Raw genomic sequence first — 9,800 nt, 5'->3', positions numbered from 1 at the left:
GGGGGGGGGGGGGGAGACACACAAAATGAGAATATTGTACACAAATTTCCAGTTGTATAACCCATAAACTATCAGCTGACAATCCAGAGACGTATTAAAACAAGCAAAGAAAGATGAGGTGCCACTGAGGAAAAAAGTCTGATCGATAACATGAATTCCACATCATATGTAAAAAGAGATCCTACAGAGGAATGCAAAAGGAGATACGAACAGACTCTAGATTTTGGAATGCCAACATGAATTTAAAATAGTCATTTCCCTTAAATTATGCGATGTTTTTTTTTTCTCATTCATTTCGGTCTATAAATGTATTTACAATGGGCTGCCTCTATATTTTTATGGCAAAATGCTGAAATTTATAGAATTCCCTTAGTAAGAAACCAAATTTAGAGAATGTAGGAGGTATAGGGAGAGACAGTCATGATAGCCTTTACAATTTAAGGGGGAAAGAAGTATAGTGTCCTAAAGCAATTGAGTACCAAAACCCATTTAGAATTTTAAGTACCATTCATGAAGTACTGATTATTAAAATACAATTAAGTATTTTTAGTTGGTACAGATACTTATGTGATACTTATGAGATGGCAAATGTCAATTAATATGCAATTCTGCAACTAAAATTTTCATTTATGTCAGACTAATTGATATAGTTCAATAACTAAGATCAATTTTTAAAATATAACCAGGCAAATAAATAAACTTGCTACTAGCTCATTGATTTCATGGTAATCGTGCCACTTCCTAATCTGGATTTTCAGTTCTTTAGCCAAAATTTCATATATCATTGCCTTACATTGACACCTGCTGGAAAGTGCTGGAATTGTGCATTTCTCATTGCATTACCTGAGCAGTCATTAATCTCCCATATGTGAAAATATGTGAAAGATAACATTTCAACTGCAAATAATAAAAATTCAAATTTCATAAAAGTAAAAAGTAGTATTTACTCTAAACATTTAAATTTTAATGGCATCTTTAGGCCATTATGAATCTCAAGAAGTCTTCCTAAAGAGTACTTCTGATGGGAGGTAACTTACCCAATGACTTCGGTAACTTGTACTTATATGGGGGTCTACTTAGAAACTAATTAGCAACTTTCCTTAGCACTTGACTTCTGCTTCATGCTTAGATTTAATTTAATACCCTGGTCACATGACTTGAAAAAATAATCTCTGATTTTGTGGAAGTGCTCTTACAAATGGATGAGAAAAATGACCTAGCTTTATAAAGAAATGTTTTCTATATTCATAGTAGTAGTTAAAAAGAAAAAAACAACAACAAGATGTATTAGTGAGTGAGTTTTTCTTCTCTGTTACTAAAATTGCCTCTTCATGAAAATGTTTTACCAGAATACATTGATTGTTGGAAGTGGATAAAAGCATGACACATTGAAATAATTAGTTACAAACTTTTACGACCAAATTAATAAGTGGCAATCTCTGAAATGACTTATATAAATGAAAACATTTCCAAGTATTCCTGCAAAGCATGTCCCATTATCTTAATCTGTCTCCTAAAACTTTTTAAAGAAGTATTTCCAGATGAAATACATTTAATTATGCAAAATACAAAATAAAAAGATATTATGATAAAGTCAATACAATACTGCTTCCCCCGCCAGTCCACTGCCATATAATAAGCACAGCTTAGGTGCTTAGGCAGGTCATATTTTGTATCATCAGAAAAATACTACTGCCTGGGAGGTAGTTTTTCTAATTACAAATGAGTTTGGCCAGCTAGCAGAGCAACAAGATAGGTTCTTAAGAATGGTACTAAGAATCTGATAGGAAGAAAGGATATGTAGTCAGTGGTCTACAAATTGCCTCAACATTCCTGTTAGAATCTTCTCCTTTTATATCAGATTACTTAATTATTGACAAAAGTAATGATACACTATGACCAATGACATAAAACAATAATAAAAAATACAATAGCTAATTTTAAAAAATACAGGAGCTTGTTCAATGGTTTATCTTTAGTAGTACTGACTACTGACATAGTATTAGAAATTTATAACTGTCAAACAAGTTGCCTCCAAAAACTCTACATAATCCACCTGTCCAAATGAAATCAAGTTCAAGTTTAACTATAACATATGGAGATCCCCAAAATACAGGTGATGTTTCATAATGGGTTTTAGCCTGTGTTTAAATGTGTTTTAATTTTCTAAATTGAAAAAAAAATAGCTACAAAAAGATGGACATTTTTAAGCAATCTATTGAAAGATTATTTTAAGCTGGTCTTTTAATCTTTTTGAAGTTTGCCCAAGATTAATGTGCCGTTTAATATCAAGACCCTGCAAAGTACCCCAGAGGTAACAGGTCTTAACGAATATAGTTTGACCATATTTTCTCCAAACAGTTCACTAGTCCATCTCAGAAGACAAGATTGTGTCAACTGCAAAATGAAACAGTTCTTGTTTCAGAGTCTTAACAAAATTTAATTAAGCAATTCATCTTAACAGCTTTTTACAGTCAGTTACTAAGAAAGGGAATCTTGCCTTGATAAGAACCTGAAAAATTAGTTTTGCAAGCCCAAGAAAAGGTAGAATTGTCAGCACCCAAGATCCCTGTTTTCAATCACTCAGTTACCTTACAGAGCTTCTGATACCGAGGAGAAGAAACTGCCATCCTTTGTAAACGATGCAACAAAACCACAACTTTCTGCAGAGACGTTCTCACCACAGCCATCATTTTAAGTTTACCACACTTCTGGAGACACCTCAGAATTTGCATTATAAATGAAGAGCAACGATCATTTCCTCCCGGTCACTGGACAATGATTTGCCAGTTCTCTGAGCATGCTCGTTTCCAGGAATGCATTTGAAAGATACAGGGGTTTAGGTTCTGGGGGAAACAAGGCTGGTATTCCTTCAACTTCTTTTCAATTTGAAAAACACAGACAAAAGCCACCCAGACGGCCCACCAGCAGATGCTCACAGCCAGGACTTGCTCAGCCCAGCGTGGCCAGAAATGAAGCAAGTTGTCGGGCAGCCAAGCGCTGCCGGCTGCTGGGGAGGAGTGCGCTCAGTAGCCAAAGAGGATATTAAGTGAAACATTAAAGCCGCAGATACAAAGCAGACGTCCCCAGGGAACAGAGATTCAACACATCGCCGCCACCACCACCACGGTGCATGCCTGGGAGCTGGTTTATAGAAGGAGGCAGAGTGGCATTCACTCTGGCACTCTAAAGAGGGATGCGTGCACTACTGACTCAATGCAGCTCAGGCTGTGCTTGTGGAATGAGTGAACAGCAGATCCTGTTTGAAATCTTGAGAAGAGCAGAGGGGTACCTGACTCTAAGGATTGCGCTTGTGTATACTAAGTGCCAATAAATCACCTCTATACAGGTCTCAGCACAACACCATCTAAAAACAAGACATATTTGCAAGGAGTACGTGGCTTTACCTAAGATACCTTAGATGCAGAGCCATCCCACACTGGCTCCCACATGACTGCCTAGGAGGAAAGCCCCCATTAGAAACGGAATAGGTTAGGACTCATCTAATTAAACAGCAAAGTGAATAATAATTCTAAAAAAGTCTAATTGACTACTGAGCATTCCAAATTCCCACATTTCCCCTTTGACAGCATCTTCATGATCTCATTTTATTTGCCATAAAGCTGTTCTAATTTTATGAATACAAAATATAAGACCACAATTATATCATACAAAGAGCCAGAACAGAATTTTGGGGTATTTTATGTGTGTTGTATACATATTTGAGACACATTTTCTACTGCAGCTTGAATAGCATTACAACATCAATTGGGGGAAAGTGCCATTAAGAGATGAGCAGATTAACCCAAGATGATTAAATGACTGGGTCAAAGAGCACAGCCAGAAATAGAACCCAGATGTTTCCCATCAGAATCCTGCTCAGACTAATAACCTGGGCAATGCTGAAATAGCACCTCTCCAATGTTGTCATGATTCTGTAAACGAAATGCTGGGTTTTCAAAGATTTCTTTCTCTTCTTTTACTTCATCTGTGTCCTCAGTCCTTCATGTTAGAATGACTTAAAGTCCTACACTGGGTCTTACAGGGTTGTGTTTATCAAGAAGTATCTTGTGGCCTACTGCTGGTCTGTATTCACTCCTGCAAATTTCTACTGAGATTCTATACTGCCTCCCTCTGGTGAGGCTAACAGTAACAATGGAATTTGTTAAAGCCCAAAACAGAACGTGTTGTCAATTAATATAATGTAAAATAGTAAGTCCACAAAATAAAATGTCAAGTTCGTAGGCAAACAGATAAATTAGTAATTACTTAGGGTGGAGGGAAAGGAATGGTGGGATGGAATAAGGGATTGATAGCTAAAGAGAAAAAGATTGTCAGTCAAGGTGATAAAAATGTCCTGAGTTGATGTTGGTGATGGTTGCATAACTGTGCATATGCTAAAAACAACTGAACTGTAAAGTAGACTAGTTAGTATGAGAATCATAACCAATAAGGTTGCTAAGAAAAATAGGAAGTTACAGATTGAGTATCCCTAATCTGAAATGCTCAGGACCAGAACTATTTTGGATTTCAGATTTCTCAGATTTGGGGATGAAGTAATTGCAAATATATAAAGAGATACCCTGGGAATGAGACCCAAGTCTAAACAAAATTCTTTTATGTTTCATATGTGCCTTATCCACATAGCCAGATTGTAATTCTGTACAATATATTAACAATTTTGTACATGGGACAAACTTTCATGGTGTGTCATTTTCCATTTGAGGCATCAAGTCAGCACTCAAAAACTTTCAGAGTTTGGAGTGTTTGGATTTCAGATTTTTGGATTAGGAATGCTTGACCAGTATAACTACCATTCCAGAACCAGCAGGTGAATTCCCAGGAGAGAAGTATTTACTCCCAAAACACAGTGCCGGGTATGAGGCTAGATATGGAGAAAGATCCAAAATAATCTACAAAGTCTGCACCAGTGGAACACAAGGATAAAAACTGGGCTAAAAGCAAACTAGGAGATGAAAATATAATAATCCTAAAACACAAATTGTTACAGAGCAAAACCAGCCACCTATTATACCACTCCAGAAAGGCCTCATGGCCTCAAAATGTCACCCAGGAAAGACTCAGAACATCTCAATTAATTGGTGCTACTAAAATACAAAGCTTAAGTTAAAAATATATAATTAAAATCATGTCCTGGACTGTTGGCCATGAAAATTTAAATGTATCTTAATTAATAAACTAATTGGTAAGCCAATACAGGTTTTCACATGGAAGTAATAAATAAATAATAGTTTCTCAAATTTGGGCCAAATTCTCTCATTGGGATGCAGAGTCACAGTAACAGTTGAGTCCCAGGCAGCTCTTCCTAGATGTCACTCAAGTGCCTCATTGCAATATAGTCAGACTGGAATTTGCCATCCCTTCACTTTCCCTACTAACTTGCACCCAGTCCTGGAATTTTCCCGTGTTCCCTGCCTCAGGCTCTACTACCACAAGGCCTTCTTCTTTATCTTTAGTACTCCCCGACTCAGTTGACCCATACTGACAAAGCATGTATCTCCACTCCCTCTACCACCTCCTCTCTCCTGGTCCTTCTCACCCGTGGCCTGGAGAGTTATGTATTCTGACAATTGTTGTTTCTTCCTAGTGCAAATCCATTCCTCATAATGCCATTAGCTAGATTCCTATAAAAGAGAAGTCATAAGACATTCATGTCTGGCTTACTATCCTTGTCAACTAACTTCTCCCCACTGCCACCAGGTTGAAGTATAAATGCCTTAACCAGGTATGCAAGGCCCTTTATGGTCTAGACTGCTCAGTTCTCAAGGAGGTTCTCTTTCCTGCAAGTCACCAAAGGATCTGCTTTTCTCCTGCCAACAGGCCTCTGCTGAGGTCTTGTGTTGGATCTTGTGTTGGAACATAAATCCATCACCATGTATCCCTTGACAAAAAATGGCAGGCAGTATACACACATCCAGAAATTCATCTTCGTGTTCCACTGTGTTTCCAAACGATCAAAGTTGAACCAAGATTCACTTTGGATGGAATATAAAATAAATTTCATCTTCACAAAATACAACCACAAGACATGAAGCAAACATAAACAGTGAACACGTCGTCTAACCAGTTCTGTGCATGGAGCACAACTCCTTCAAAGTCTCTCCATCTTGCACAGTGCCTATGGAGATGGCCCACTACCACCACCACGCCTCCAACAAATTTAAGACTTCCAGTGGTTTTGCACATTTGTTTATTCAACACAAATCTTTCATTTCCAAACAAGTTTCTATTTTAAATCACTCACACAAATGAGCATCATTACGGTGTAAGCCTATAGGAAAATTAAAATTCTCTTGCCTCAAAAATACTCAGCCAAAGATACTAAGTCTCTAAAGATCACCTACCAATAAGGTGCTGAAAGTGAACCCACAGAATATGTTTTTTTAAATAAAATGAAGAGAATGCTTTCAAATTAAGAGCATTTAGTAAAGAAGCAAGAAAGAAAAAAAAATCATACAAATTACCCTAATGTGAAACTTCCTAAACATAACAAATGCACATTCTTACCTTCAGATAAACAGATTTAAGTAGGCTCCTGAAAATGTACTTTTTTTAATATTTATTTTTTAGTTGTAGTTGGACACAATATCTTTATTCCATTTATTTATTTTTTTAAGTGGTGATGAAGATCAAACCCAGGGCCTCACACATGCTAAGTGAGCACTCTACCACTGAGTCACAACCCCAGCCCTGAAAATGCACTTTTTAATACTTCCTATGAACCTAAGCAGACAATATTAGCACCATTATTTCTGGAAAACAATTACTATATACATTATATTTTAGTGCTTTAGTCAGCAGCCTTTTCTCTTGTTGCTATTTGCTCTAAGACAAGTAATCCTGTGCTTAGTTATTTTTATTTAAAAGATTTTAAACATTTCTATTTAAATTTATTTCTACCATAGTTTGAATATTCATTAAATATTGAAAGGAGCTTGGGCTATGGTTAGAATAAGACAAAATGTATCAGAAAACAACATTAAACTCTCCAGCAGACCTGTGTTTTGCTGGTACTCATTATCAAGTTCATTTTAAACCTCCTCTGTTCCCTGCCTATAAACTGTTACCTACTCAAGTGCGTAGTCTAAATATGTTGAAGTAAGAACCATCATACAAATTAAAATATATACATAAGCATTTATAGATCAGGCTTATTGTTGTTTAAATCATAAAAAATAATCATCTACCCACATTGACAACCCTCTGTTACCTCTAACATCCAGATGATTGCAAAATACTGTATCAATTAACATTAATAGTGACCTTATGAGACTCCAGTGGGTGAGACAAAAGAACCCATTTAATTTCAATACTTGCCTGGTTATTCTCATTACCAAGTCACAAATATATTGTGCAATGAATAAGAAATTAAATGTAATGTAAGTCAACAGATTTTCACTAAATTAATCTTAAAAACTCAACCGTTAAACACAGTAAGAGTCTTTATGCATGGGAACAAGCTATATATAAACCTGTACCAAAAAAGTTTCTTTTTAAAAATTCTGTAATTTTTTAATGAAAATGATTTCAAACTTAGAAAGTATAAGAATAAGAAGAGTTCAAACAAAGTCTTTAGACCCTTTATCCAGATCCACATATTCACTGACTTTTTTAAAAGAACAATCTTTTGGATATGTCCAGGGAAAAGAGTTCCCAAGAGTTGATTCAAATACCATCTTCAATAGTAAATTTGAACAGGTGAAGTCAGGGTCCAAGAGAAGCAGTCAGTTCAGACTTAGGATTTGTATCCAGAGCACTCTATGTGTAACAACATGGAATAGCATCATTGCTGTCCTTGAGGAACCATGTGATTAACTGGGGACAGGTGGACATATGCATCAAACGACAATAGAACATATATTCACCAGCATATCAGAAATTGTAATTGTCAAACTGATGTGTGACTGCCATGGCATAAAGAGGCCACCAGGTGTAAAGCTATACTAGACAAGGAGAATTCCCTGCTGACATAGGTTTTGAATTAAGTTCAAAGTGAGAAGACCTATGTGATTGGCAAGAAGAGGTCAACTCACGCATAAAATGAGAGGTTCAAGGGCACAGAAGCAGCAGGACTTGGGGTGGAAAACAGATTCGGATGGGCTTCATTAGATTTCTCAGAAAATTTGTTTAAAGAAAAGAGTTTACATTAGAACATTTCTTGTAGAAGAAAAATTTGAACCTCAGACTGCATATGCAATCATAGCTATCAAGCTAAAGACATAAAAATAATACCTTCAAGCCTAATAGCCTGAGTTGTAAACCAAGCCATAGGGCTTTTGTAGCTTTTATATTAAGTATTTATAATGAATGGGGAAAGAAACTATTTCATATTAAGGGAAAATGCCCTTATAATTTAGGATTCAATAAAGCTAACTCCAATAGAGCTTAAAGTGACAGAAAACAGAAGAGCATTGAGGCTCTACCTCTAAATAAACAATTATTACTTCCATAAAACAGGGAGTCCCCCCCCCCCCAATATTAAGTAAAAGCACTTTAAAGATCTTATTTCCAGAAACCAATTATTCACAGGGGCACATGGATTTCATAACTGAATAAGGTGAAAGCCTCACCTTTTAACAGTAATAAATCTGCATGTAGATGAATCCAGAAAGCACAGCATAAACAAAAATCCTGGTGTGGTTTCCACACACTTACCTGCATCTGCTGTTTGAGTTCCCTGGCCAAGACCCCGTCCTGCAGAGCATTCTCCCGCTGAGAGGCATCCGCAAGCACATTCAAGGTGGTTTCTGCTTCTTGGACCCACTTTAGAAAGTTCTCCAGATCTCTGCGAGAGGCCTGCACTGTCCTCAGCTCAGCCTCCAAGGCACTCTGTCTATCAGCAATGCTGAAAGAAACAGCATGACAGGCACAGCTCCGTTACTTACAGGATGCCACTCTACATCATGCACACCCTAAATAAAAAATTGACAGACAGCCACCAAGGCACCTTTATTTAAGTCACCAAATGTAACTGGGGTATTTATTTATACTTATATCTAGAATACTTCTTACTGAAGAAATCATGTCAATTGTGAGAAATGAGAAGGGATATATAGATATTAACAAAATAAAATCCATTTCATAAAATGATTACGACTACATTTATTCTCATATTTGAGCATTAAAGTTCTCCCCTAAAGACTTAGGTCAATACCTTGGTATGATGGCTCTACTGAGAAGGCAATATGAATGAATTTTCATGCAATTGGTGACTAGGAATTCTAGGAAGGAGTAAAATCTGAAGAAATATTTAAGATTAAAAAAATACATCAATAATATACAGCCCAGAGTGTAGTTCAGTGGCAGAGAACTTACCTACTGTGACTGAGACCCTGGGCTTGACCCACTGAAAATGTTAACATTAATCATCATCATCATCATCATGAAATCAATAAGTTGATTTAACGATATTTGGAAGACACTGAATAATCAAGTCATTATAAACCCTTCGTTATGTTTACATCAAAAGTAAAATGACTAGGATTACCTGAATTAAAAAATACGTACACCTGCAAGTTCACAATTTAAAACTTTATATATCTAGGAGCTCCATAATGACAAGACAACTCAATATAAAAACTGAGCAACATTTCTAGGTATTTCAAGGTAAGAAATGGAAAATATATGTACACACAAAAACATTTATGGCAGCATTATTTAAAATTGTCAAATAGTTCATCAGTTGCAGGAAGAATTGATAAATACAATATGGTATACCAATACCTAAAATATTAGTTGGTCATAAAAAGGAATGAAGTAGTGATACATGCTACAAGATG

At 36.2% G+C, this 9,800-nt stretch overlaps 1 protein-coding gene across 1 annotated transcript in view; it reads right to left on the bottom strand.

The window, feature by feature from the left end:
- Utrn (utrophin) overlaps positions 1-9,800 on the bottom strand; it is a 515,860-nt gene that overhangs the window by 235,302 nt on the left and 270,758 nt on the right. The window contains exon 51 of the mRNA XM_048800520.1: positions 8,677-8,866. Within this exon, the coding sequence (XP_048656477.1) occupies positions 8,677-8,866 (190 nt within the window). The remainder of the gene's footprint in view (positions 1-8,676; positions 8,867-9,800) is intronic.

The sequence above is a fragment of the Marmota marmota genome, unplaced genomic scaffold (genome assembly GCF_001458135.2).
Source record: "Marmota marmota marmota unplaced genomic scaffold, marMar, whole genome shotgun sequence".
Taxonomy (NCBI): domain Eukaryota; kingdom Metazoa; phylum Chordata; class Mammalia; order Rodentia; family Sciuridae; genus Marmota; species Marmota marmota.
This window is presented reverse-complemented; position numbering and strand designations above follow the sequence as displayed.